The sequence below is a fragment of the Lasiosphaeria miniovina genome (assembly GCF_030549165.1).
Source record: "Lasiosphaeria miniovina strain SMH2392-1A chromosome Unknown B0T26scaffold_5, whole genome shotgun sequence".
Taxonomy (NCBI): domain Eukaryota; kingdom Fungi; phylum Ascomycota; class Sordariomycetes; order Sordariales; family Lasiosphaeriaceae; genus Lasiosphaeria; species Lasiosphaeria miniovina.
In genome coordinates, this window is record NW_026848224.1 from 3,050,903 (window position 1) to 3,078,746 (window position 27,844).

At 53.1% G+C, this 27,844-nt stretch overlaps 6 protein-coding genes across 6 annotated transcripts; 2 read left to right on the plus strand and 4 right to left on the minus strand.

Annotated features, from left to right (window-relative positions):
• Nucleotides 1–7,973: 7,973 nt before the first annotated feature.
• B0T26DRAFT_677654 (Six-hairpin glycosidase-like protein) lies at nt 7,974–10,349 on the plus strand (the record flags this gene model as incomplete). The annotated part of the gene is made up of 1 exon (XM_060440128.1): nt 7,974–10,349. The coding sequence occupies one exon, from the start codon at nt 7,974–7,976 to the stop codon at nt 10,347–10,349; it is 2,376 nt and encodes a 791-aa protein (XP_060294627.1).
• A 1,811-nt stretch (nt 10,350–12,160) lies between these two features.
• B0T26DRAFT_361670 (uncharacterized protein) lies at nt 12,161–13,263 on the minus strand. Its single transcript, XM_060434606.1, has one exon. It carries the CDS (start codon nt 13,123–13,125, stop codon nt 12,343–12,345), a length of 783 nt encoding a protein of 260 aa, XP_060294628.1. The 5' UTR covers nt 13,126–13,263; the 3' UTR covers nt 12,161–12,342.
• A 793-nt stretch (nt 13,264–14,056) lies between these two features.
• On the minus strand, nt 14,057–15,656 carry B0T26DRAFT_753430 (uncharacterized protein; the record flags this gene model as incomplete). The annotated part of the gene is made up of 7 exons (XM_060445679.1): nt 14,057–14,134; nt 14,275–14,379; nt 14,630–14,725; nt 14,835–14,965; nt 15,064–15,195; nt 15,308–15,399; nt 15,538–15,656. The coding sequence occupies 7 exons, from the start codon at nt 15,654–15,656 to the stop codon at nt 14,057–14,059; spliced, it is 753 nt and encodes a 250-aa protein (XP_060294629.1).
• Nucleotides 15,657–18,539: 2,883 nt separating this feature from the next.
• On the minus strand, nt 18,540–19,874 carry B0T26DRAFT_717069 (uncharacterized protein). The gene is made up of 3 exons (XM_060442311.1): nt 19,612–19,874; nt 18,974–19,526; nt 18,540–18,919 (listed from the first exon to the last, which is right to left on the minus strand). The coding sequence occupies exons 1-2, from the start codon at nt 19,673–19,675 to the stop codon at nt 19,021–19,023; spliced, it is 570 nt and encodes a 189-aa protein (XP_060294630.1). The 5' UTR covers nt 19,676–19,874; the 3' UTR covers nt 18,540–18,919; nt 18,974–19,020.
• Nucleotides 19,875–23,233: 3,359 nt separating this feature from the next.
• Nucleotides 23,234–23,929, plus strand: B0T26DRAFT_626908 (uncharacterized protein; the record flags this gene model as incomplete). The annotated part of the gene is given in 2 exon segments (XM_060436194.1): nt 23,234–23,785; nt 23,801–23,929. Coding segments are annotated over 2 exon segments (681 nt in total), but the record flags the coding sequence as incomplete, so codon positions are not given.
• Nucleotides 23,930–24,241: 312 nt separating this feature from the next.
• Nucleotides 24,242–24,757, minus strand: B0T26DRAFT_629105 (uncharacterized protein; the record flags this gene model as incomplete). The annotated part of the gene is made up of 1 exon (XM_060436241.1): nt 24,242–24,757. A coding segment is annotated over one exon (516 nt), but the record flags the coding sequence as incomplete, so codon positions are not given.
• Nucleotides 24,758–27,844: the final 3,087 nt, after the last annotated feature.

Consider the following 27,844-nt stretch of genomic DNA (forward strand, 5'->3'; position numbering starts at 1 on the left):
GGTCGATGACAGGCACAAAATTGATTACCGAAAAAGGAATCGAAGGGGCACAAAATTAGGCAGGAGAAAAGAAACGGCCAGGCAAGAAAAGAACAGAGAAATAAAAGACTCGCGACACACAAAACTCTCTCTGGGACATCATATAAAAAGATTAAAGAAGGCACTCTGGGACGCCATATAAAAAGATTAAAGAAGGCAAACAACAAGCGCGCACAACCCAGACACAATGACACACACACACACACACACCAAACAATGCGCATTGCCACACTGGACGGTAAGCGCCAGGCGGCTACGCAAACCCACGCTCATTGGCACGCGCGGTAGCGCCAGGCTGGAGGAGCTGGACTGCAGCCCCCTTCCCAGCAGATTGTGAAACAAGGCGAATGGGGCGCCATTGGTCTGAATGGTTGCCGCCGGCAAAGCTACGTGCGGCGTAGTCCTTTTTCTTATTCGGGCGTGGGATTTTATTTCGATTGGCGAGCGACGCTGAGAGGGGGAAATTCGAATTTGCGGCTGCCGTACCCGGGAGATTATGTCTAGCGCTGCAGCCGTTGACTGGGCGGCGGCTAATGCGTCAGTCAACTGGCCAGTGGTGCGGTTAGATGGCCGACCTGCTGGCCGCCTGGAACTTTGCGACACGGGTCGGTTGGCAGAGCAGTTGGCGACGACGATGCTGTCAACTGCGTGGAGGACTGAGCCGTTGACGGCGCGTTGTATGCAAAGACCTTGGCCGTCGGGCTGTCGGACTGGAAGCAACAGTCTGTCACGACTGCCTCTGGAAGCCTTGTCAGCCCCAGTCGGCCTGGCAGGATGGTTGGCAGGCTTGTCACGGACCGCTGCGGGTAGGGCAGACGGCTCCAGAGGTCAGGAGTGCAGCTGTTGCCTGTTCGTGGCAGCTGTGATCGGTCCTTCGGACCACTTCGCCTATGATTCCATGATTCCAGAGGTACAGCGCCTTTCCGTATGCTTGGTCAAGTTTCTTGTGACCACTTCTTGTGGCCCATAGCCTGCCTGCGCCGGTCAGTTCGGCGTCAAACAACTTGTGGGAAATGGAGCAGAAATCCTATAGAGATGTGTCAAATTTCCCCAGACGGATCTCACCCGTTCCAAATCACCGTCTTCAACAGCCATGCCTGCTTTGAATCTTCATTCTCCATTAACTTCGCTTTCTCCATAATTATATATAAGTTTGACCTTTTACATTGTGAACAACAGCTCGTTTTCGGCACGCCACACCGTGCCACCCGCTGGATCCAGTCGAGGACGGATCTTAGCACGCACCAGTACGACCTCATCATTCGCGTTAAACGAGACGCTAAGGTCCAGACCACCAGGGAAGCCATTAGAGCATGCCATTGCACGTGGTGCGAAGGGTAATTGCGATTGCCCACTACTGTGCACCTGCACATGTGGTCGGTGCCACGCCCAGTGCGCGACACCAGGTTGTACTAAGCCGACCTCACGTAGCCCTCTGAGATGTTTTGCTCTCCTTGCCAAGCCACCAGATCGGCAAAGACTTGCGTGACCGAGAACTGTGGGAAGCCCTCAGGTTATAATGCGCACCGGCAAGCGCGAAAGGGGCCGCACGAAGGCCTATTACTAATTACCTTTCCCGTCGATAACGGCTTCGGCAGGAAACTACCGCGATGCGAGCACGCCGTAACGGCCGTGCCGTTTGATGGCGCTATGAGTGCGTAGCTTGTCGTCTGGAGCGTACTGCCCCCAGGTAAGTTATAATCCTCCCCGCCACCCCGGCAATAGGTATTGCATGGCGCAGGCTTCTAACCCCCCATACTGGATTCGAGACGAGTGCGAAGACATCATTGAGAAGTACCATGATGCTCCATCCACAGATCCATTGAAACCCAAACACGGTCAAAATGGACCCGGACTCACAAAGATAACTTCATCGGCACTCAGGCCCTCCTAGACGCCCTCGCTGAGAGATCCGAACCCGAAGATTCAGGATATAGCGGTTCTGGTGGCTCGATTCGATGGACGCAAGGCACGGTAGAGCCATGTACAATACAATCTTGCTCGGCTGGTTATAATGATGAGATCGGAATTCCAAAGAGTGACATGACGTATTTCCTTTTGAACCCTGTCATTTGGGATCGAGCTTTTTGCTCCACAAACTGGCCCTGTGAAACTTTGCTTCGTGTAATTTTAAAATTGGACATGATGCGTCTTAATTCTGCAAGACGGTCTGGGGGACTCTGAACGACTGTTCATTTTAAGGGCCCACGTCTTAGTTAAATCATGGATAAGAATGGAAGAGTTAGAGATATCATGACTTAGGAATGGCGCGGAAATTTCTCTCTTGATGATCACAGAGCCATGCTGTCGTGTGTAATAAAGCAGCTCTTGAGAACATTGTGGCCCAAGGACGGCAATTATTGCAGCTCTTAACGGTCGCCCGTTGGTCTGGGACTGGCGGCTCCACTTGCGCCTTCCAGAATTTCTGTCGGGTTTTTACTTTAGCGGACGACGGGCTTGTTCTCTGGCTAGTCTTGGTTCCTTGACCAGTCTTGGTTCCCTGACCAGTCTTGGTTCCCTGACCAATCTTGGCTCCCTGACCAGTCTTGGTTCCCTGACCAGTCTTGGTACCATCTCGGATCATTCTCTACCGCCCCTTCCTTTTTCGGCTGTCCTGGTACGCTGAAAGCCCAGCCCGCGCAAGTCGGCAAACGCTCCTTCCTCTTCTAAGATCAAGGGATTTGGACCCACCCAGCTTCCAATCCTTTCGGCAGGTACTACTGTCGTTGTCATAACTGAATTGGGTGCCTTGGCCAATGCCTGAAGGAATGGGACTGGGCTTTAGTTGGGGAACATCTTTCCCCGGCTGATTCCGTCCACTCTATTTGCTATCCTTTTCATCCACACCCTGGACTTCCTTGATTGGTTTTTGTGGTTTGCCAAACAGTTACGAACAGAGCAGATCGTCAAATTAATCTGCAACTGCCACACGCTCTTCGCCGTTCTCGACCTGCAAACACCAGACTCAACCCCCAAGGAGAGGCAATCGGTACCTGAAACTGCTCGGTCTTCTTGTTGGTCGCTTGGATGTTTCACTAATCTGATAGAGTTGCCACAGCATCGACTGACCTTGCCATTTCGCAACATCCGGCTTCAATCTGTCGTTGAGTACGAGCGATCACCGCCGAGCACAAAAATTCGGCTTTCCTAACCTCGCCCCGAAAGTTTCGGGCCGAAACTCTCCAAACATGCCACCCTTGGCCCTCGAAAGTCGATCCGTTGTTGAATGGCAGAGCTAGATTGGCAGATTAACGGCGGACGATGAGCTCAGCGATCTAATTACAACATCCATCCTCCCAACAAGGAGAGGAAATGGGCGGGCATCCTCTGCCACAGCGTGCGGTCGCCAAACGTCTCTTCCTCGATATGCGCTTGGCGCAGTGAACGCTGCTTGTGGACTTTGGATTTGCTGGCAGCAACAGCACGGCCTCTTCCGAATATCACGGAGTACGAACCTTGCGTGGACCATGCCCTCCATTTGCTGGCGGGCAAGGCAGGGCCTCACGTCGATGCATCTCTTGGGAATTGCCAGATTCAGCACGACGGCACCCGTTCAGAACTCTCCCATCTCTTTTCATGCTCAAAACATCGAGTTACCCCATTTGCGGGACATCATGGTGGAATGTCTCATCACCGCGGGGTGTCGTGACTCGTTGATGGCAACTTTGTCTTTTCTCAAAGATTGTTTTAAAATCGTGCGCCATTTCCTCCCAAATCCCCCGTTCCGATGCTCAACAAGAGAGAAAATAACGCCACGCCACGCTTGAGAGCCCGGAAATGCCGCTCCTTTGGGTCTGGTGACCTCGCTCTTCTCCAGACCTCGGGCGTGGTTGCACCCACACCCCCCCACGCACTAACCCGCGACTTCACTCAGAAGGATCCGGACTCTGCCACCCCACATTTTCCTGCACAGGAGCGGGTGCTCCGGGGGCCATAACGGACCCTCAAAAGTCGGTCAACCTGATCTTACTTACCGCAGTTTGCTGCTCGGTCCAAGATCCAATGTTTGTGCGAAGTTGCCACATCAACCTGGCTGACTCCGAGACTCCATCCCTCGAGCATCGGAGTGCAATACCTCGGAGGAGGACCCAGAGTATCGGCAAGCATGCCGATCCACAATAAACGCTGTTTCTTAGCAGGCACTTGAGTAGTTGATATTGCCGACCTGCCCGATTCTGCCGGTTGCCAAGGCTCCAGGGTTGGCGTCGCCCCCCCGTATACGTGTCTGGCCTACATGCATGCAGGATGGGGTGACATATTGCTCCATGCGGGGTCCACCGTTTTGTCGTGGCGTGCAAACCTCGCTGGATTGAGGATCATGAAATTTGAGATACGAACCTAGCCCGTATCCACTGCTATACGGGAGAGGCAACCAATTCGCCCCTTTATCGGAGTTCGAGCACGAGGAACCAAAGAATGGCCAAGTTTCAGGTACATGTTTGAGCAATCAACAAGTGTTCGCTTGCACCTGTTGGAACTAAAACATGGCGGGTTCGATGGCAGTTATGTAGCCTACAATATTCAATGGTTAGTGACCGTTAACTCTTGCCCTTGGCCTGGAGACTGACAACACCCACCAAGACCACAACGCTGATGTGATACTTGTGTCACCGAGTCCCGAGTTACTCGGTTCTCGCCGAGTGAGACGAGAGCCGCCCCTTGGGATGTCAGTCGGACCAATAAAGATCCTGTCCTAGGATATATCGCCTTGCAAGGACTGCCCAAAGAAATCAGGAAAGAGTATCGACAGTCGCATTCTAAGGAACGATCCTACTTTCCACGGGGACGTGTTGCGCTCTTAAACAATGCAAGGTGCCTCGCAAGCAGAGCCATCCCGGATATCAGTATTGGCCGCTCAAGCAAGGGTCTTGCTTGCCTAAACCCTAGCGTACCAACTTTTCACTTGCTTATCACACAGCTAGTGGCCAAGTGTGGCAAAACATCGAATAAACAAGCACGATTGTTAACGATGGGAGAGACCCGGGCTGATAGGTGGGATTATTGTTACGGTTACGCCGGGAACTCTGGGCTGATTTTGCCGGACCCCTCTTCCGCCTCTGGAGCCGAATTTTGAGAACTTTTCTCAGAAACCGATGCTTAACATTACTGGTCCGGGTCGTGCGTGATGAGCAGCTTTGCGCTCACGAGATCACGTTTCTCGCCCGCTGTCAAGCACCGCCACCGCCAAAAAGAGATAGGTTGATGGGTTCTGGTGCACGGCCAGCCTTTCGGTAATCCAAAATAGCATCAGCGGCCCGACGAGGTCTGTGACAAGACCACTGGGAGGCATCCCAAATCAGATGACCTATTCATGTTCGAGGAGCGGACAAGGAGCCCATTATCGGCACATTGCATGGAACATCTCCCAACCGACGTCGTGCAATAGAGGTACGTTCTTTTGTGGTGTGTCTCACGACATGAAAAGGATATAGCCTGAGCGGGAAGGGGTAAAGCGATTGTTTCGTCTTCGGTCGAGGCAACCCAGTTAGCCCTCCGCCTTCTCCGCCTCCCGTCACACACCGACCTTTGTGCGCGATTTCCTCCCTTTACTCGGCTCTGGCCTCTGCCCCTTTCGGCTCAAGCTCTTCTCAGTTCTGGCTTCGTTCCAGACGGCACGGATAATGTGGACTCCATTACTCGGCAATCCTCCCGAGTCTAAACCTCATGAAAACCTGCGTCCTAGCCACTAATGTCGAATCTGTTAGTCAGGTGATGTGGTCTGGGATCGGTTCGAGGCATGCCATGGCCGTGCTCGAGATCTTGTGACCCAGCCGGGCGGTTGCTTTTTGCGATAGGTCGATGCGCTGTGTCATTAGCGTAAGTACTTCCCGGCCACCCCCAAGCAAGTCCCCAACCGCGAGCATCAAACCCTCCTCCCCTCCCCGGGACTCCACTGGCGGAGCAACCTATCGAACGCCAAGAGGGCTTATGTGGGGAAGTAATGGCGGGTGTGTGCCGGTGTCGCTCCAACCGTTCGGATCGGCGGCGGTGCTGTGGGGTGACAATGACCGTGCCTGGACCGGTCGAACCCCTTTTACCGTGTCACCACACACCTTAATACCCGCCCGAATAGCAGCTCGTACATACGGAAACAGCCTCTAGCCACGGAGAGTCTGTCGGCACCTCGAAAGGGAAACCCTTTGGCCTCAGGCTCGGCAGGAGGCCTCGTCGATTGCTGGGGACTCGGCAAGAAAGCGGTACAGCCAGGCTTTACTCATGTCGGTGCAGATTACCTGCATGTTCTCCAAATTTAGACATGCCGGCTGTCGCAAGCGAGGAGCAAGTAGTGATGTCATTGCATGGCTGAAAAACCCGGATTATTCTACCGCGTTTCATTTGGAAAGGCCGTTCAATCTCGACACCTCGAGAGGAGGGGCCGCGGTTGATCGAACAATATATCTGGCGATCTGGGGAATTCCATGGAATCTTGGCCCGGCTTCTCCGCCTTTTCTTCACTGGGTCTAGTGCGCTCCGGCAGGAGGAGCTCGGGGCCTTTCGATGCTGACCGAGTTGCAGTGGCTGTCTGGGCGTCTAGGCTGCATTTTCCCACAATCATCTGACCACAGGACGAGCTAAAAACGGACAGGGGCATTTGGCATTTCAACGTTCTGCTGACAGGCAAAAAAAAAACAAAAAACAGGGAGAAAACCCAATTAATTGCCCCGGGAAAAGAGCAAAAAAAAAAAAAAAAAAAAAAAAAAACCTCCATGAGGGCCACATCTGAGCGCATTGAAAGGATGCCTCAACGTGGGCAGGCCCGAAGCGATTTGTTTGGAAATGCTTCGATTTGCTGGCCCCCCGCGTGGGCAAAGCGTGGGGGCTCGGGCTCAGCACCAGCACCAGCACCAGTAGCAGCAGCCCCAACTCAAAATGGGCAAGCCCCATGAATAAGCTGTCAGGAAGGGCTGGCTGGCGGAGGCCACATTTTGCATCCGCAGGGAGAGCTACCAGCGTCGAATTAATATGGCAATTGTTCGGCGGTTCCACAATTGAACGTCCGAGACGGGGCGTCCCTCAACAGCCCAGCAGCGCCCGCCGCCAGCGTCAGCACTCGCCTGGACACCCGGCACACCCTCTGCCCGTCTTCGTGTTCTAATTAGTCTCAGGGTGGCTGGGCCACTATGACTAGTATTACATTTGCCAGCCACTGCCAGCCGGGCGCACAGCACCGCACAGCACCGCACAGCACCGCAAAGCACCGCACAGCGCCAGCCGCACACAGTGCTTTCTTGGTTCCGGCCGGGGCGGGCATTCCTTGATCCGTGTCAGACTGTGCGGCCAAGATCTGCTAGATCCCGTGCTTGTGCCAAGTGAAGGAGCGGTGAGTTATTTTATGCAACTAATTCTCCCGGTCAAGCCCCTGCAGGCGCGGAAATGTTGGGACGGGATATGGTCAGCTGAGTCGGGCGTGGGCGACCTCGCCCCCTGGGCCACGGCCCACGGGCCATGACGTTGGCTGTCTGCCTCGCCCTGCTGCGAATTCGCAATCACGATTCCCAATTTCCAGTTGACCCAAAACCCATCGACCCGGGACCCAGCTGCCCTCGAAGCACATCCCCCCCAAAAGTCTCCCGCTGTCCGCCAGCCCCTTCCCCCATGCCCTTGACCTAAGAGGTTTCGGGTTTCCTTTTCCTTTACTTTCTTTTTCTTTCCTTCTTTTTTTTAAAGAAAAAAATAAAAAAAGAAAAGAAAAGAAAAGAAGAAAAAAAAAACCTCAAAATAAAAGAGACACCGTTTAAGAATAAAAATAAAAACACGTCTTTCCCAGCCCGTCTTTTCTCGCAGCCGCTGGCCCTGACACTGCCGTCCGTCTCTGCCTACGTCCGCGCCAACTGAACCCACTGCAGCACCACCACCCGCTACAAGCCGCCCTACCCTACGCAAACACAACACACCTCCAAGCTGGATCCGCCGCGAGCAGTACTACATTCAAGATGCGGAAAGAAGCGACCATGTTGCGGCCCACGCACAATGGGGACCGTTATGAGCTGACCAGTCCGACCGTGATGCCCAAAGCCGCGGGCTTCCTGTGGAACCAGCAGATGATGATCCAGATCACCTGCCGCGGCTTCGCAACAGCGCAATTCATGCAGCCCGAGCCGGCAAAGTACGCCCACGCGCCCAACATCGAGGCCAAGACGTTCATGCAGCCCGAGCAGAACTACTACGCCCACCACCCCGGCCGGTTCGTCTATATCAAGGATGAGGAGACGGGTCAGTTGTTCTCGGCGCCCTACGAGCCCGTCCGCTCGCAGGCCGACCGTTATGTCTTCTCGGTGGGCAAGAGTGACGTCGCGTGGGCGGTGGAGCAGAACGGCCTCCGCGTCGAGATGGTCATGGGCCTGCCGACGCACGACGTCGCCGAGCTGTGGACCATCAAGTTGACCAACCTGTCGGGCCGTCCGCGCCGGGTCAGTGTGACGCCGTACTTCCCCATCGGATTCATGTCGTGGATGAACCAGTCGGCCGAGTGGAGCGAGGACCTCGTCGGCGTCGTCGCCAGCAGCGTCACGCCGTACCAGAAAGCGTCCGAGTACTTCAAGAACAAGTACATCAAGGATAAGACGTACTTCATCTGCGAGACGCGGCCCGACTCGTGGGAGGCCAACCAGCAGACGTTTGAGGGCGAGGGCGGGCTTCACAACCCGTCGGGCCTGCAGCAGCCCGGCCTGAGCTGCGGAGATGCGCGCTATGAGACCCCCACGGCTGCTGTGCAGTACCGCCTTTCGCTCAATGCCGGTGACGAGCGTGAGTACCGCTTCATGTTTGGTCCCGCCTACGACGAGGCCGAGGTCCGCTCCATGCGTGACCGCTACCTGAGCAAGGCCGCTTTTGCCCGCACTGCTGCCGAGTACGCCGCGTACCAGGACCGCGGGCGCGGCTGCCTGCGCATCGAGACGCCCGACAAGGACCTGGACAACTTCGTCAACAACTGGCTCCCGCGCCAGGTGTACTACCACGGAGATGTCAACCGCCTGACCACGGACCCGCAGACGCGTAACTACCTGCAGGACAACATGGGCATGAACTACATCAAGCCAGATGTTGCCCGCCGCGCGTTCCTGACTGCCGTCGCCCAGCAGGAGGCTAATGGCTCCATGCCGGACGGCATCTTGCTGTCCGAGGGCGCCGAGCTCAAGTACATCAACCAGATCCCCCACACTGATCACTGCGTGTGGCTGCCCGTGACTCTCGATGTCTATCTCGCCGAGACGGGCGACTATGGCCTGCTCAAGGAGCGTGTCCGCACCCCCAATGGTGACTCTTTCACCGTCTTTGAACGCTTCAGCCGGGCCATGGACTGGTTGCTCCGGGCGCGCGACGACCGTGGCCTCAGCTACATTGCCCAGGGTGATTGGTGCGATCCCATGAACATGGTTGGCTACAAGGGCCGCGGTGTGTCGGGGTGGCTGACGCTTGCGACTGCATATGCTCTGAACCTGTGGTCCACCGTCTGCGAAAAGGAAGGCCGGCCCGACCTTGCCAAGATCTACAGCGCCGGTGCCCAAGAGTGCAACGATGCTGTCAACGAGCACTTGTGGGACGGGGATTGGTTTGCCCGTGGCATCACTGATGACGACGTCGTCTTTGGCATCAAGAAGGACCCCGAGGGCCGCATCTGGCTCAACCCCCAGACGTGGGCCATGCTCAGCGGCGCGGCGAGCTCGGCGCAAATCGAGAAGATGCTGCCGCAGGTCGACTCGCAGCTCAGCACGCCGTATGGCGTTCTCATGTTTGCCCCGCCCTACACCAAGATGCGCGAAGACGTCGGGCGCGTGACGCAAAAGGCCATCGGCTCGGCTGAGAACGGTGCCGTCTACAACCATGCCGGCGTCTTCTACATCTACAGCCTGTATGAGCTCGGCGGCCAGCAGGACAGGGCGTACACGCTACTGCGCCAGCTGCTGCCCGGGCCCAGCGATGCCGACTACCGCCAGCGCGGACAACTGCCCATCTACATCCCCAACTACTACCGTGGTGCGTGGAAGGAGTTCCCGCGCACGGCCGGGCGGTCCAGCCAGCTGTTCAACACGGGCACCGTCTCGTGGGCGTACCGCTGCTTCGTCGAGGGCCTCTGCGGCCTGCGCGGCGACCCAGAGGGTCTCGTCATCAACCCGCAGCTGCCGAGCTCGTGGAGCGCCATCAAGGTCACGCGCCTATTCCGCGGCGCCACGTTCCAGCTCGACATTCGGCGCGCTGACGTGGCCCAAGTCACTGTCAAGCACGGCAACCGGATCCTGCCCGAGGCACGCGTCACGAACATCAAGGAGGGCGAGACCTACCAGCTCTCCGTGCTGGTGCCCGAGTAGTGTCGCCCGCGCTGGCACTTTCAGGTGTACTGGTTGGTTGTTTGGATGGGGCCCCTTGCAAGCATTGGTTTAACCCTTTCTCACCCCCTCGCGCGCGCATGCCGGTTCTTTCGGAGCAGAAAGGGAACACCCAAACTGTTGTCTCACATTCATTCCCTCGAGAGAGGAGAAATTTTTAAAAGATGACCCGGACCTTTATTTCCTTGTGTCGGATATGGATGGCCTGATGGGTTTGGGTTTTGCGGATTTAATTTTCCTTGATGTCTCCTTTTTTACGCTCCTCTACACAAACACACGAACACATCCGCACCTTTTGGACACATCTTTGGGACATGGAGGGCACTCGCGCACAACTGGATCATTGGGGGTTCCCGGCCGGCTACTTCTTTTATAGACAACCGAACAGTACACCTTCATAAGGTGGTTTTAATTTCGATCTTTTATATCTCTTTTTAACGGCAGTCAGTCGTTGGGTCGGCGGTCAAAGGCGGTCGTCGGTCAACGGCCGACATGGCAGGATCTTTCTCATCAGCAATAACATTTAAAGCAGCAACTACAGCATCGGCATCGGCAACAGCATCTTTTAAAGACATGGCAACGCGGTGAATTAATTTCGCCGTGCCCGGAGGTTAAAATTGGAGAGAGAACGTTTAAAGCATCAACTCGGGTGTTTTTCGTTTTTTAAATTTTTATTTTCTACTTTCCATCATCATTTTAACACGTTTATATAACTCTGGCGGCTGCTTGTCAATTACTTTTAGTTGTTATAGCTTTTTATTGCATCGTTTCACCCATGCTGCCTTTTATTTTGGCACGCTTCCGGCCACACGGGGCTTTGGTAATTATTTCTAACAGGATATAACAAAAATATTATGTCTTTTTTTTGCCTCGTTGCCTTCCGCTTCGCCCTCCTAATACTTTTCTTGTATGTGATTGACAGATTGAATGGCGTGCGAAATTGGGGCCGTGTAACGCGATTGTGATGGGGTACGGAACGAAAAACGGGGAGGCGGCGACGTCAATCGAGAAGTGCGCGTGTTTGCATCCCCAACAAGGACGAAATGGGGATGGATGCAAGCCACAAATTTTTGGGACGGTCTCAGAGAGGGTGTGTGTATGCGTGTGCATCGCTTCGCTTCGCGCCGCGATGATGCTATATTGCGACCCTATAGTGCGCGATGACCTTTGAAGTATTGAATGTACATGTCTGTCGCCGGAAGGAACGGGCCTGCCTGCATACTGCTGGGGCAAAAATAAATATCGCTATCTCGACTCTATTCGTAAGCGATTTGTTTTTGTTTTGTTCCGTCGCTGGCTCCTCCACTCCCCAAAAAATGTCCTTGGTCTGGCTGCCCCTTTTCCCCGGCTGTTTGCTGCCCTGGTTTGCATGAATGCACCGAATGAGCAGCTGGGGTTAGGGTTGGGGATGGAAGAAGCGCTGGCACTAAAAACTGCCCACTGTGTCTAGTGCCCGCAAAATAAATTCAGAGGTTGTGACGGGGCGCGGCGTGGGATTAATTACCATACGCGTTTCCAAACCCAAAATGCCAAACGTCGGTCTGACCAACGCCAACGCCCAACCAACAACGACGAGCGAGCCCGCTGCGGAAGGCACTACGATAATAATCATAGGTATCTTCGGTACCTAATAATCAGCCCGGTGGCCAGCCCTCCCTTTTCTTGTTGTTGCGCCGCACGCACAGCAAAACGAACTCGCACTGGCCTGGCGCTGGGTTGGCTCCCGTCGGAAAGGTGCGACGCGCAGGTGGCGGGCCGGGCCCAAGCGTGAAACAATCATTTTCCTCTCTTGTACGGATTACGAGTACATGTTCCTTTCATTCCTCTCGCTACTTTAACGTCTGTGTGCGCCCAGGTAGATCTTGTTTGCCCGGCAGCAACAGACGAGAGTGGGTGCATTGATGAAGTCGGCGGCGCAATCGCGGCGCTGTTGCGGCAAGTTTTCTCTCTCGTGTTAGAGATTGCCAATTGGAAATTAAAGAAATGGAAGGTAATGGCGATCGAGACCCCCAAATGTCGTCGCCAATCGCGTCCCCTCGATTCGACTCGTGATGGGGCTTAGGCACTGTGCTGTACAGTACGGTACGGGAAGCCATCTATTTTTGCGGATGCGGGCCATCCTGCCTCTCCCGCAGCTGGGCTTATCGCGCCCCCTCCCCTTATCTCCCCCTTTTCTGCTTTTGGGTTTTGTTCTTTTATTCTTTCGGAGATCTTCAGCCGTTCCATTCCATACTCTTACAGAATCGAACAGGTACAGTACGTACCTACATGCGATTGCTATCTTGATCGGATGCAGCAGCAGCGGCCGCGGCCGCGGCAAGCGGCAGCGGGGCAGGCAATTTGACGTTCCCGACGGTTGCTGCACACGCCCGCCGCGCAAAGAGGCCTGGAAATGGCCACTGCGAGATCGGACCTTGCCCGAAACATCGACTCCCCGCGATTGCCAACCCCCCAACGACTTGACGGAATAGGCATGTTGTTTGTTCATCATGTCCCCTCTTCCGCTCGGTACAATCTTAGCCCGGGACGTGCCATAGCTGCTATTGAGTACTGTCCGGTTAGGTACCTTAGGTACGGATACTCGCACCCCCAAAACGACTCGAAAGAGGATGGCAGATTCCCAATTTGAGCTCATCCCAACATTTGCGAGCACTGTGCATGCCCGGTGTTGGTCAGACCACGAAAGGAAGCACCCGACGCCCAATTGGAGGGCCTCTGCCGTCCCGTGCAGCGACGCCAGGCTGTGATATGTTTCCATTCACATCTCACACAGGCTCGCTGGATTCTTCTCAGTCTAATCACGGTGCACCGACCCAGAAGGGAACATGAACATGGAGGGACCCTACACCTACCTGGCGGCCTCCCTCTTCTTCTCCCCCAATTTCCACTTTTATTTTCATTCTGCGCTTTTCCAGAGCAGTCTTCTCCGGCTAAGGAACACGAGAGGGTTACACTACCGAGAGAAGGAACATGTCGTGTCGCTGGCCCGTTGCGCACGGAGGATTGCTTATTTTAGGCCTTCCCCACCTCCTGTTCACCGCACCTGGAGCGACAGGGCAGGCAGAAGGCTGGGCGTGCGCGACACTGGACAGTGTCCCGTCAGCATCGAGTCGCACCGCACCGTGTCCACCACACCGCCCAAACGACCTTCCCCCTCCCCCGCCCCAACAACCGCCGCGCACGCCCAGTGTTCCGGCTTCCATGGCGTCTTCCATCGCTTCTTCCGTCTAAGCGACCCTTGACCCTGACCCTGACAAAACACTTGACGACGAAGCTGTCGGGCTGTGTTGTTTTTGGCGGGGATCTCGCGGATAATTACCATAGCTACCGACGGGAGTAATTAGTCTTTAGTCTTTATCAGAGCGGTAAGCACAATCCGTTTCGTCTCTCGGGCTGGTCGCCGACGATTGGCCTGCATCAAATGCCAATGTAATTGCTTACCTAGCCAGGTACCTATGCAATACACGAGGCAATTACATCCAAGCCGGATATGGTATTCCCCCTCTCAGCAATGTCCCTCGGCTCTCCCTCCGGCAGAGGTCCACGGCCATCAGCGCATCTCGCGCTTCTCAAAGGACTCAAACAAGACCACGTCGACGGCCAAAGTACCTAAGTAAGGTAGCCGGTTTATCCGCAGACTCCCCCTCGAGACAGAACTCAGCGGCTGTTATGATCCGTCTGCCCCTGTGTCACGGTGTCTCGGGCAAAACGTCGTCGTCAGCAGGCACCGCCGTGTAATCATCCGGTAGTGCGTCGGCCGGAGGTTCCTGCGAGGCAGCGTAGCGTGGTCAGCTCTGTCTCGCCAGCGTCGACCATCCCGTTGGGATGGGCTCCCTCGTCTCCCTGACTCCCTCTGTCTCCCTCTGTCTCCCTCTATCTCCCTCTGTCTCCCTCTATCTCAACTCACCTGCCGCGCCTCGGCCCACTTGCGGACGTCGTCGTAGTTCTTGCACCTGTGCCGCGTGTTAAAGTCAGGGAACGCGCCTAGCTGCTCCTTGCTGCCGTACCACACCTAGCCCAGCACAGCCGTTTCGACGTGACACATCAAGACCTGCCGGATGGTGTCAAGGCAGTGCGCTATTTTATTTCAGGAGGCGCGTCAACCTCGTCAGCGGTTCTGTTCTCAAGACGGTTCTGCCCATCGTGCCACTCACACCTCTCCCTCTGTCCGTGCACAACGAGAGGGAGGCCTTCATGTCGTGGCCGACGAGTGTGGGTGTGAGCACATTTTAACAGGAAGCCAGAGAAATATACGTACAGACATGCAGCTGGACAATGTGGTTGCCGTTCGCAAACGCGTGCCGTCCGAGCGCCTTATAGTAGTCGTAGTTGTAGAACAGGGCCTTGCGGACGAGATTCTGTTATGCCCGTCAAGTTAGCATCTCGTGGACACAACGGCGGCAGCAAAGAAGGACAAGACAAAACAATGCCGGTAAAATTGCATGGCATAGCCTCGTGGTTACTCACCAGACAGTTCAGGTGATGCAGACCCTCGACGTTGACGAAAAAGCCGCCGCCGTACTTGTCCGCCCGTTGCACATGCGCCGGCGTGGGCCCGCTCCGGAGCCCCTCGTCCCGCGCGATAAGTCCCGGCCGGTCTGTGAACAGGGAGCCCGGCGGTACGCATGTCAGCTAGTCAGGTCTTGTTACATGCAGTAGGAGTGCGAGGCGCTATGTTCGATAGAGGCTGGCTTACAGTTCACCCCCAGCGCGTCCCACGCCGCGTCCACTGCCGCCGACCCCGGCAGCCGGTAGACGTTCTCCTTGAGGAACGACCCGTTGAAGTCGCGGTAGCCGTACTTGATGCCGACGTCGTTCAGAATGGGTGCTGTTGTGCCACTGCGTCAGGACGAACACGCGTGTTTACAGAATAGGGGGAGGGCTGATAATGAGTGACGGAAAACGCAAATATGGAACGGAGAACATAGCACCAGACCTACAGTACTGAGAAGTATGCGCGCCGCACACGGCATCCAGCCCGCCGCCGCCTGCCTCCCAGCTCCACCGGCCGATGGCCGCGCCGGCGAGCGCGCTGAGTAGGTTCGCGGCTAGCAGTCACCAGAGACGGCGGCGGCCGCGCTGCCGGCCGTTGTTGTTGCGCTTGCCCTGTCCTGGAAGCTGATCCTTCTGCTGTTGGTCTTGGTGTTGCAGCTGCTAATGCTAGTCCCACTACAGCGACGAGAGCATGTCTTCTTCTTCTTCCTCTCCCTCCTCGTCGTCTTCCTCTATCGACGGCAAGTCTCGCCCCGCAAACAATTTGCTGTTGCCGGGCGGCGACCCGGCCTCCATGTTGCCTGTGCTGGGGGGCAGAGCCTGGTAGGGGCAGCCGTGGTCTGCGCCCCCAGGACCGGATCGTGTGGCCGGTGAGAAGGTGTTGTTTGTCCATGTTAGTGGTGGTGGTGGTGGGTGTCCGTGACGCGGGCTAAGATGGACAACGGGAGCTTTTGCGCGGATTTTCAAAGTAAAAGAAAGAATAAAATCTAGACGTCTATCCGTTAGAACCAGGAACTCTTGGTCTTGGTAGACTCAGGGCTGCTGGTAATGGGAGTTTGCCTCATGGCTGGTAATTAGTCTAGAGCCAGGTAAGTACATGACGGTCTGCAAACGAATAATTAGTCCCCAACCTGCAGTCTTTTCCCATGGTACCCTAGCACGGATTCCGTTTCAAGCACCACGCTCTCTCGCTTCCGTAACCTTCGTAGCCGTCCCTGGCAGTAACCGATTCCCTTCTCATTTCTCAGGCAAACTTCCAGTAGCCGGCCGAGGTCTCCACGAAGGGGACTTCCCGCTTGTGGCCGACCGACCAACATGGCAGCGAGCAGGCACCCTCTTAAATACCAACAAACTGACCGGCCGCGGTCTAATAATGCTGCGGTATGCAACACAAACTTGGGGGTGGCGCGGTACTTGCCGCAAACCTGGGACCTCCTCCAGAAAAGTAAAAATGACATCACCGGCATTCCAGCCAGAGGAGTCTCATTCCATTCCTTGGAGGAGACAGCCAGACCCACCGCTCCCTTCCTTTATTTTTTTTTCCGTGCTCTGCCGGGGAATTTCTCGGCCCCTTTCAGCGAAAATATGTGCAAAAGAAAAGCCTCTGAGGGAGGAGGGGGAGGGGGAGGGTGGAGGTTCTTCAGTGTAATTAGAAGTAAAATAAAAGATCAAAAAAAGAAATGAACATACAACTAGTTTCAGATGCTTGGATAGGTGTGTCTGGCTTCATTTTTTTGTCTTCTCCACCTTCTTCAATGGCTGGTTCCCCTTCGGAATCTGGCTAGGTACCCAGGTTCCAGTCTCGTCTCTGTTTCTCTGTCTCTCTTTACGGTATGATCTTTTCCCAGGAATCCCGGCTCAGGAACTTCCTAGGGATTGAATTCTGCCGAGCGATTGTTTCGCCCCAGAACGTTCCTGGCCCAGAATCGCGCCAAAAATCTGTTTTCCGGAAAACTAGCCACAAGCAATGGCAATCCAATAGAAATGGCCTGTTGGCGCCAGAAAAACCCAGAATTTGCTTGGACCTATTCGGGTCCAGAAAAGCCCAGAATCCGTACAATCTAGGGCACACGTACGTAAACACGTGCCCCTGAGGGGTATTCGACTGTTGAATGCAACACCAAAATACCACATCGCCAGTTGACTACCCTGACTGCCCGTACTGCCCTGACTGCTCGCACTGCCCTGACTGCCCGCCCTGCTTGTTGACAATACGATGCCCTACAACGCCCTCTAAAGTGCGTCACGAAGGAGGCTGCAACGCATGAGACGCCTGCGGCTATGTGTATTGCTTGTCCTCGCCCTGGCCATGCCTCGGAACCCCTACATGCCGGTAAATCTCGATATACTGGAGGGTCACTTTGTCACGCATGACCTGCTTCACGGCCATGCAGAGCGATTATTCGGTCTTATTCGTATTCGAGTGTCTACCTTCTTCGCTTTGGTTACCTGGTTGAGGCATAACACAACCCTGCGGGCCTCGCGGCACGTAGGTCTTGAAGAAAAGGTCCTCATTTTCCTGGTGGGGGTATCACAAGGTATTACCCGCCGCTTAACCGGTTGCCTGGTTGGCCATAGCTTGAGCACTATTCACAGGTTAGTTACCCGCTTAGCAAAGTGACCTCTAAGGGACCTTACTTACCTAGGAAAAGGGTCTTCCACGAGGTACTTTCCATTACCCTTGTTCTTGCGAGCCGAAAGATCAGACTACCCGAGCCAACAACACCACGGAAAATCGAGTCCAACCCAATCTACTACCCATACTTTTCCAACTGCCTAGGCGCGATCGACGGCACACAGCTCGATGTAAGGGTTACATACGAAGACCAACAGGCTTGGAGAAATAGAAAGGGCTCTCTCTCGACCAACGTGCTAGTCGCATGTGACTTCGAAGACCGCATTGTATATATAATGCCCGGGTGGGAGGGCTCTACGAATGACGGTCGTGTGTTTACGAATGCCCTTGTTCGCGGGATTATTCTTCCGAATGGCTGCTATTACCTCGCCGACGCAGGTTATGATAGTAGTCAAAAACTCTTTGTGCCTTATCGTGGCGTCCGGTACCACCTTCAGGAGAGTGCCCGGGCAGGCCTACGCCCTGCGAATTATGGGGAGCTTTGGAATCTACGTCATAGTCAGTTGAGGGTGACAGTAGAGAGGGTAATGGGGCGGCTAAAGCGAACCTTTCGAATCCATACGCAGAAGCCTGTCTTCTAGGTTGATGTATAGGTCAAGATCATATATGCCATGGTCGCCCTACTTAACTGACTGCTGGGGTATGGGGACTTCGATGACGAAGACTGGGCCGATTGGGAGCCCGAAAACAATGAACAGGATGACCCCGGCGAGAACGTATTTGACAAGAGCGAACTAGCCGGCAGTGCCGACGGCGCGATGAGCCTACTTCGTGACAGGATCGTTCGGGAGATGTAGGTGGATTACTATATATATCTTGTTGAGCGCGGTGAAGCCTAGTAAAATAGATAGCCAGAAACACTACATTTCACCAGATATATCATCTTCAACATCCACACCCTCGATGCCCTTGGAAATATGACCTAGATGAACAAAATATATCTCCCGGGCTTCCTTCTTTACTAAACAAAAGCGCTTCGCCTTCATTTCCGAATCTTCCCACTGTCGTTGAGCTTTTTCGGCCACCTCAGGAGAAAGCAGTGCATACCAGTCTTCGTTGAAGATTTTCATTGCCTTTTCTAGCCACTCGCCGGTAACAGGCTCTTGCGCAAAGGTTGACGTGAGAGTCTGTATACTTTCAAGCAATATATCGCCCTGACTCTTTCTTTTCTTCCTTTTCGGGCCTGATGAGGATGAGGACCGCTTCTGACCGTTACGTACATGTGCAGTACAGGGAGTTCCTCGTCGTCGTCGTCAGAGATCACCAACAACGTAGGGTCTACAGGGACCCTATTAGCAGTTAACAGTTGCCCAAGCGTTAGAGCTGCATGTCCGTTGGCCCTGCGATCGTCTCGGAAGACCTGCTCCATTAGTTCACGATGCGGGAGAGTCCTATACCGGAATTGGTAGACTTCTTTATTTTCCTATAGATCGATGATTAGTTGTTTCCCTTCCTACCTAGGAAGGAAATGACTAACCTTGATGAGGGCATCCCAGACACCGTCTGGCGCAGTATGTAGGCCGGTTACCGGTCGAACCCGAAGCCCGAATTTTCCACCAAAACCATCCACGCCCGCCACTTCTTGAAGTATTCGACCTTACTGGCGACCTGCTCAGCCGAAAGGCGAAGCCCCGGTGTAGCTGCTTGAAGCCCAATAACAACTTGTTTATATACCTGCTTCTTATAACCACCCTGTCCCTTTATCCCGGTATCCCCGGCACAGCGTAACACGTCAAGGAGTAGCTTCTCCTGTGCATCGGACCATTGGTATGGAGCTTCCTTCGACGGTTCCTTCGGCGCCTTCTTCTTCAGGGCTTTTCGCTTGGTAGGCACCGGAGCCGGGGAAGGAGCCAGGGAAGGAGCCGAGGAAGGAGCTATCGAGGGAGCTGTCGAGGGAGCTGTCGAGGGAGCCGGAGCCGGTGAGGGAGCAAGAGCCGGGCGATGCGGGGGGGCCGGAGGTATGCGGGCCACGAAGGCTTCGTCTGCCAGGTTCAGGAAGATAACATCCTCAAAGTCAGGTACGGTTGGAACTGTATTTGCAGCCATTTTCTTAGCAAGGCCGTTCCAATCCTCCTTGGAGGAAACCAGAGATTCTCCAGGGCAGAGCATACTTACCAGTATTTGAGCTCGCTAGGAAGACCAAAAACACCAACCACTTCTTCGTGACAACGGCGGGCATACCGTCTCCCTTACATTATCATCATCGCTAGGGATAATAATCGAAGATAACGAAAGGGACATTCGTAGTATAAAATACACCAAGATTGGCCTCTAGCCGTATCTCCAAGACACTAGCGTGATACCCCCGCGCGTAAGAGAGGGGGTTCGGCGCGGATTAACAGCATTCCGGCGATAGCTTCCCTTTTTCTAGCTTTGGGTAAAAAGATCAACAAGTCAGAAAGTCGCTCAGAAAGTCGGTCTGGAAAGGAACGGCCGAATCCCCACATCAGGGCGGAATTAGCCGTTCTGAAGGGTCCGTGCTGTTTTCCAGAAAACCAATTCTGGGGTTAGCATTCTGGGCCCCGATTCTGCGAAAAAGTCATACCTACGGCATACTATAGGGCCAAGTCAGCCAAGACCAAGATTGAGACAGCATTTTACTATTTTGACCCCAGGGGGGTCACGCTTTGTCATTTATCGTACTCGCTTGTTCACCACATTACAACAATCATAATAGACCCCCCTCATACTGCACACCTATTCTGCTACATTCCATTGACCTGTTACCTTATTAGTTATTGTACGCGCACCCTGCTGCCTCTGCATTGACCCTACTGTCTTGATTTTCAACTATTAATAGTCTACCCTGCTATACGAGTTGTTAACCTGCTGAATATATATTAATACTACGTACGTGTTATTACTTAACGTTATAGTAAAAGAATTTAAATATTACGACCTATATAACTAAATTAAATTAACGTAGTTGTCACGGCAGGTGCCGTGGTGGTGTCAATGACGTAGCGCTGGAGCGTGGTCCGCACCATACCTAGATCCCCGCAACACCTTCCTTCTCCTTCCTTAGCTTTAGATTCCACAATACATGTTACGGTTATACTGCGTGTTATGCCAGTCGAATCCTCTCCTTCGTGACAGTAATTGTTTTCCTTACTAACGTACGACTACCTAGGGCGGGTAAGTACTATGAGCATATAAATGCTGTGAATCTCTAGATAGCCGTATAAAATCCGTGAAAGACGGTTATACAAGTATAACACCGGCCCGCAGGTGAAAGCCGGGCTGCTTGTACGCCAAAGAAACAGGTCCGGGAACGCCGCAATTTGCCCTAGGTATCTTACCGTCTATATAAATGCCCCATTATTGAGAAATGCGCTATATAAACACCAAGTACGGACTAATGGAAAGGTGTATACGACCCGTACACCCGAGTACCAAACGAGCATCTAGCGAACTTGACGCGAGAGCTCAGTATTAATCTCTACACGAAGTTGTTTTAACTCCCAGCTGTTGAGGAACTCCAGGGGAACGATGCAAGTACGACAGTGTTCGACTATATCATCGCTATCCTCATCCTTCACGTCATTATCGTCATAGGTCGATTTGCGAGCGGTAGAAGTCGTTCGCTGCTTCTTCTGACTCGTTTTCTTTTAACGAAAGGGTCATCCTCGACTGGCTCAAGCGCGGTCGTTTCTTAGTACTGCTAATACTAGGCAGGCCCTTTGTGTCCTTATCTTTGTGGCCGGGTACAAATGAGCAAGTCGCCGCGCGGGATGAGTATTGGCAGTTAGAACAACCGCTATTGAAGTGCGAGGGTCTAAAACGAATGCAATTCGCGAAAGGACTAACGTACGTCACTGTGTTACGAGCCACCCTGCGTGGCGAGCCAAATGCTAGGTACTTTGACTTTAGAGCAATCTCAGCTTTGCATTTCTGTTTAAAGCTGATCGGCTGTTTCGTTCTGCCACCCTTGACCGCCTTACCCCGCAACTCAGACTTCGATGCCCCTCAATCATACTCCCAATGTGCAAAGCAGCAACACACATTCAAACTAAACATACTCTCTGCTAATCGACATTTTATCTTTTCCGGTGGAACGAATGAACAATTTCGCGATATTTCCTCGTTTTCGTTGGTCAATGGTAAGGACATCAAGTTCGAGGGATCTTGTCAAGCAATTAGGGTACTGGGAGAGAAGTTTGGAAGCGAGGGGTTTCGGTGGCAGCGGGCATTATTTTTTCCGTGCTAGCAGTGGGGCGGGATCTAGCCGAATTCAAGGGCGGTGAAATGTGGCAGAAACGAACGTTGTTTTGATGCCTGAGGCAGCAATTGAGGGGTAGGTTGGAACTATACCGGAGGAACCCCCTGAAATGGCCCTGCTAGCGCACGTTATGCTCTGACGATCCAGCGCCACCCGCAGCATCGGCGATTGAACGCATGACCCTTTGCACTTTCCCCGAAGTCGCACAAAGCTGTAAGATTCTTGCAGTGTCAACCTCAGTTTCGACGAAACGAGGACTCGAGAATTCAAAATGGATGGGTTCAAGAGCCCTTGGACCTAAGAGTGGATGGATCTAAAAATAGACAGGTCCAGAAATGGAGCCCCGTTCAGGGTCTGGCTCATTCCCACCACCCAGACCGCGACTTGGGCTCCCGCACTCGCTTCATTTCCCTTCGCTCGTATTTCCACTCCTTATCACCACAATAGATCAACGTCACTATGGACAAAGCTACCCAGGTACTGGCGCGAGGAGCTCCCCCTGGCGTGACTAAATCATTCTGTACCCTAGCAGATCATGGCGATGTCCCTCGCACCACCCTCCAGCACCGTGCACGCGGACGACGGTCGATCGAAGAGAAGGCTCAAAGCCAACGTTATCTCAAACCGTGGGAGGAAAAAGCCCTCGTTAAGTTCTTGGTACAACAGGATACTCTTGGGCGTTCCGTTCGAATAAAATATATCGGGTCGATAGCCTTCAGTCTTGCCCAGCGGCGCCAGCCGCCTGACAGACCAAACAAGCCACCCGGAAGGAACTGGCCTCAGTTCTTCTACAAACGCCATCCAGAACTCAAAGCGAGTAAGAGTGTGGCCCTGGACTGGAACCGCTACGACATTTACAATAAGGTTGTGCACTGGTTCGAGGTGATTGGAAAGCTACTCCATGATCCTGCCGTGCTTCAAGAGAATGTGTATAATATGGACGAGACTGGAGTCATGCTTTCCAAGCTCAACTCTGTCAAAGTCATAGTGGGAAAGGATAGCAAGCGAAGCTACAGAGGTGCGCGTGTCAAGCGCACGACGGTGACTGCCATCGAATGCGTGAGTGCCGACGGTAGGTATCTGAACCCTATGATAATCGGGCCAGCAGCAACCCACCGAGCCAACTGGACCACGCACCCCACTCCTGGATGGCATTATACGTACTCTGATAGTGGATACGCCGACTCATTCATCAGTTTACAGTGGCTTAAGCTTGTGTTTGACCCCCAAACTAGAGAACTGGCTAACCAGAAACCACGTGTACTGATATGCGACGGCTTCGGGACACACGAAACCCTGGAGATCTTGGAGTTCTGTTTCGAAAACAACATCACCTTGTGTCGCATTCCTTCCCACACCTCCCACAAGCTCCAGCCCTGTGACATCTCGGTTTTTGGCCCACTAAAGGCAGCATATCGTGACCAGGTCGAACAACTAGAGCGAGGAGGTGTAGGAACAGTCGGCAAGGAGCATTTTATCTATTTGTACAGTCCTGCCAGGGAAAGAGCACTCACGTCCAGGAACATACGAGCCGGATGGGCCAAAGCGGGTTTGTTCCCCTTCAACCCAGACAGGGTACTCAGTGATACACCGAAGCCCCCTGCTGAACTAGCCGTTCCGAAAATCAACGAGATGGATTCCTGTGCGCAAGACCACGTACCGCAAACGCCCCTGACGCCAGTGTCAGCAGAAGCCGTTACGTCGCTACATAATCTGATTAAACAGGATGCTCATATGCTTGATGAGACGAGCAGACAGGGCCTTGAGAGGCATGTACAGAAGCTTACAAACGCTGCCCAACTTTCCTTTGCTGAGCGTGCTCTCCTTCAGGAACACAACCAATTCTTGTTCCAAATAAACAACGAGGCCAAAGTTCGCCGTTCGACCAAGCCGGAAATACTAGGGACCGCGAGAGTGATGAGCTATGAGGACCTCGAGAAGGCGCGAGCCGATCGTGCTACGAAAGAGATCGCGAAAGAAGCTAAGAAGGCTGCGAGAGACGCTAAAAAGGCTGCAGAGGAGGCTAAGAAAGTAGCTATACTTGAGGCTAAGAAAACTAGCGCGGGCAAGGTAAAACGTGGCTAGAAGCGCAAGAGTCCTGCGGAGATATACGCGCCGGAACCAAAGGCCAGGTTGGCACAGATGAACGCAATACCGATTGCGGAGGACGAAACTGCGCCAACACCATGGATGGCCCTAGTGGCACAGATGTAATAATAGAGGCAGGCTCGCGAAGAGGCCGGCCAATTACGAGATGGAAGTTTTCTTTGTCAAACTAGAAAGAACTCCAATACATACAGTACGTTGAACTCAGTCAGCCGCCCTTCTCCAGAAGTCGCTATCATCGTCAATGTCGTAATCATCGTAGCTATCATCATCGCCATAGTCATCATCATAATCATCATCAAAGTCACTTAAATTCCTACTCCAGTCCTCCTCTTCCACATTTTCTGTTGTGCTGATTGTCCATCCATGACTCTTCATTCTCCCTCTGATATGATCACTCGGGGCCTCTTCATACACCTCAACAACGATCTCTTGTAGCGATGAAATTGCTCTAAAGTGATTATCGACCAGCTTTAACACCTCATTACTGACTGTGTTATGTTCCAAGTTGTCAAGCCTAGACTCCATGGCACTTGTGCTGTATAGGGACGTCGTAAGCGTGCTCAAGTTGGTGCACCGGTTCCAAATGTTTGCGAGGATGTCGACGCTGTCCTCCTCGAGAGTGATATCACCAGGGTCTAGATAGAGGAACTCTGGGAAGTCGATGAGGATATGTCGAATATAGCCTGCATTTCTGCTACCAATTTGGTCAAGGAATGAAGCTATTTCCTCGGGGGTGGTCCTGATGAAACTGAATCGATTCTGGCCGTAAAATAGCGGGCTGGCTTCGCCGTGGATGAACTTGTTCGCTCGAAGCAGCCCAGGCGCAAACTTCTGTTGTCGACCGTATTCTGCCCAAGGAACGATAGGCTCGTGGTGCAGTAGTATCAGCTCATATATCCCGTTTCGAAGTTCGCTGGGTAGGGTGAGGAAGCTGGCTGGTGTGTCAGCGACCATGGACTGTTGATTCTACATTAGCTGGGAAAATCAATTAGGGCTTGATGTGTCTCCCTGACGCTTTTTCGATCAGCCATTGAATAGCATTTTCTAAGGCTGCCCAGTACAGTATTGAGTTCGCATCCTCCTGCGATCGAGGCCAAGTGATATTCGGACGCGGGGTTGGAGGATGAAAGATGTGGGCCTCATTTCTGCGATTCTGCGAGGATCTTCGACCTTCTGCCTGCCGAACAGCCGGGTTACGGCGGAATATTGTTCCGACTGCCATTCCAAGCACGACATCATAAGCAAATTGCAGGGTAAGGAAACCTTTAACTGCGATCAAGGACCCCATTGCTTAGTGGATAATGGCGGAAATCACCGTAGGCTGCTGTTGACTGTTGCAAATGTAAAGCCCATGTCCCAGATCACGAATGGGCAGTCCTGGGGACGTAGAGGGGATTTGAAAGGACAAGCTACGTATTTACTAAGCATTGGTGTGGCTGTATGCCAAGGCCGATCGGCGTTAAGGAATCAGTATGACGTCATTTTCTTTGCAAGGTACCTTTCAGCTTGGCGCCACTATGTAAATCAGCTACACAAAACACCCACAGTAAAAGATAATTTTATAGCATAATAAAGCAGTGTTCAGGAAGTCAGATACCACTGACTTTGAAATAACGGAAGTCGTGAGAACTTGGTGGTGGAGCTGTGATGGCAGGAGCCTGTTTTGCCATAAAAGAAGGCTCTCAGCAGACCAGGCATCAAAAAAGCAATATTGACAAAAATATCAATTAAAGGATTTCTCGGGGATCTAAGATAACCCAACCATAGGATTGATACAGAATTTAATCATATACGATATAAATGCGGCGCTGAGATTCCACTAAAGTCAGAGTACCTAGGATTTGGCTCGTTACACAGGGTGGCTCGTGACACAGTGAGGTACGTTAGTACTCTTATTGCTGGCGTTGTGATGCACTGAAGGTGCCTCTGGAATGAAGAAGTGGGAGAAAGATGATTCTGCTAAGGTAAGGTTGTGGTGCGTACACCTAGGTAAGCTAAATGGTGGACCCACATGTGTGCTTATGTAATCATAACATCTGCTTATGGAAGCATAACAGGCGTAGTGATTACACGGGCCACGGTAGCGACGTTAGAAACGAATGTTACAATCTGGACAACAGGGTCCACGGAGCTAGGCCCGGCCTACGATTGTGGGGTCTGGAACGGCAGGTAGGAGATGCTAGGAGGCAAGGAGTATCGTGGACAGATTGCGAAAGACAAGCTTTCAACACACAACCAAAGTATGCTTAACCATATGCATTGATAGCTGCCGAACCGTTCTCCCAGAGAGCGTACTGCCAGCTCCTATATGGAACTATGAACAACCAATCAGAGCCCTTGTCTTGCAGGTGCTCAGTACTTCATCCGGTGCTCAATCGATCCGAGCACTCAAAGGCGTACTGAGCGCCCCGCTCAATACGCTCACCTTGGTCTTGGCGGACCGAGCGGACTGAGCACCTCCTGCAGACTTGTGCCAGGATCGTAACACTAGAAGTAACCGACGCCGATGGCGAGACGGGGTTAATAGGTCCGGGGCTTATTGGAAAGCTCGCTGGACGACGGATGTAGGTGAATATACGATGAGTACGAATGGGAGAGCTACTTGCGTCGCCTTGGCCGGTGGCGTCCTTATATGTGGCGCCGTCGTTGAGGTCGTTATTTGGCTTATTCGAAGCAAAGGGGATCGTAGTGGAGAGTTTATCGAGCTTACAAGAGACGTCATCGTTGGCATCGTCGCTATAGTTATATGTTGCACGCGATCGAAGTTGACAGCGCATTGAATTGTCTGCTCAATAGGTCTAAAAGTACAGAAAAGAACGCTTCTTTATACTCGTAGAGAGAAGGCAAGGGAGGCGTTGTAATCAGCCCGAAAGAGGGCATTCCGAATGAAATGAGGAAATTCCGAGTCAAGAATGAAGGAAATAACAAAGAATGAAGGAAGCTCAGAGGCATATCAACCAGGGCCTGTCCAATTCCATGAAAAGTGGGTCAATTCCAGACGACATTATACGAAGAGCCACCGTCGACGCCGCAGGCCACGGTATTATTGCCACCAGGGGGCGCAAAGGCAAAGGTAGCTTCCGTAAAGCCGCTGTGATCGTCAACGTTGACGGGGGCAGTCGTATTCTCGAGTACTGCCTTATTACCCGCTGACTCCTCAGGGCCCGGGGTGGGAGGGTTGGGTTGTGTTTGCTACCCTTCTTTCCCATCATTACACAAGCGAACGATGTTGTACTCTTCTCTGCTAGGTAAGGTTCTTTACTAGGTAAGGTCGAGGTCCTAAGTACAATACCAAAGTAGTTAGTATAAATCAATTATACGGGCCTGTAGAAATAAGAAAATGAGTAAATAGGGATGTCGGCCAAGTTAGAAAGGTTCGGCGAAAAGCCACCTCTCGGGAGGGAATAACGCGCTCAATTCCGGGTTGTAAGTGAAGGCAGGTAAGCCTGATTAAGGTGGTCACAATGAAGGTACTGAAGAGGGCGAGCAATGACTGGTATTGTTGTAAGACTTCAACCTGGCCCTCGCAACGGAAGAGGCGAGGGCCACTGTTTATATACATGCTTAGGGCCTCGGTCCCGGGTGTGCTTGTGAAGGCAGGGCGCCCTGCGTTGGCTTAGTGGCTTATGCCAGCCGGCAGCAGTCTGACCCGTTGGTGCTAGGTGGTGGGCGCGCGCAAGGGTGCGCGCGTTGACAGTTGCTTGGGGTGCTCTTTCCCTACATCACAACAGAGTGTACGTCAAGGTGGTTAACAAAGAGTGATAATTCAAACAGGTTGTAGAGAGTCATTGTACGAGGCAACGGCAAAATGTACGTAGGGTAATTCGGTGAGGGCATAAGAGGTATCGACCACAATGGTTATTACATTGTACCCTGTTTGATGCAAGGCGTAATGTGCTGTCTTTACGCAGTAAAACCAAAATGTCATTGTACGGCCGGGGTAGACCTTTATACCGGTTTTTGGTTTTGGCCGCCTTGGCCCTATAGGATGCCGTAATACCTTGTCATTCTTTGTTTCTC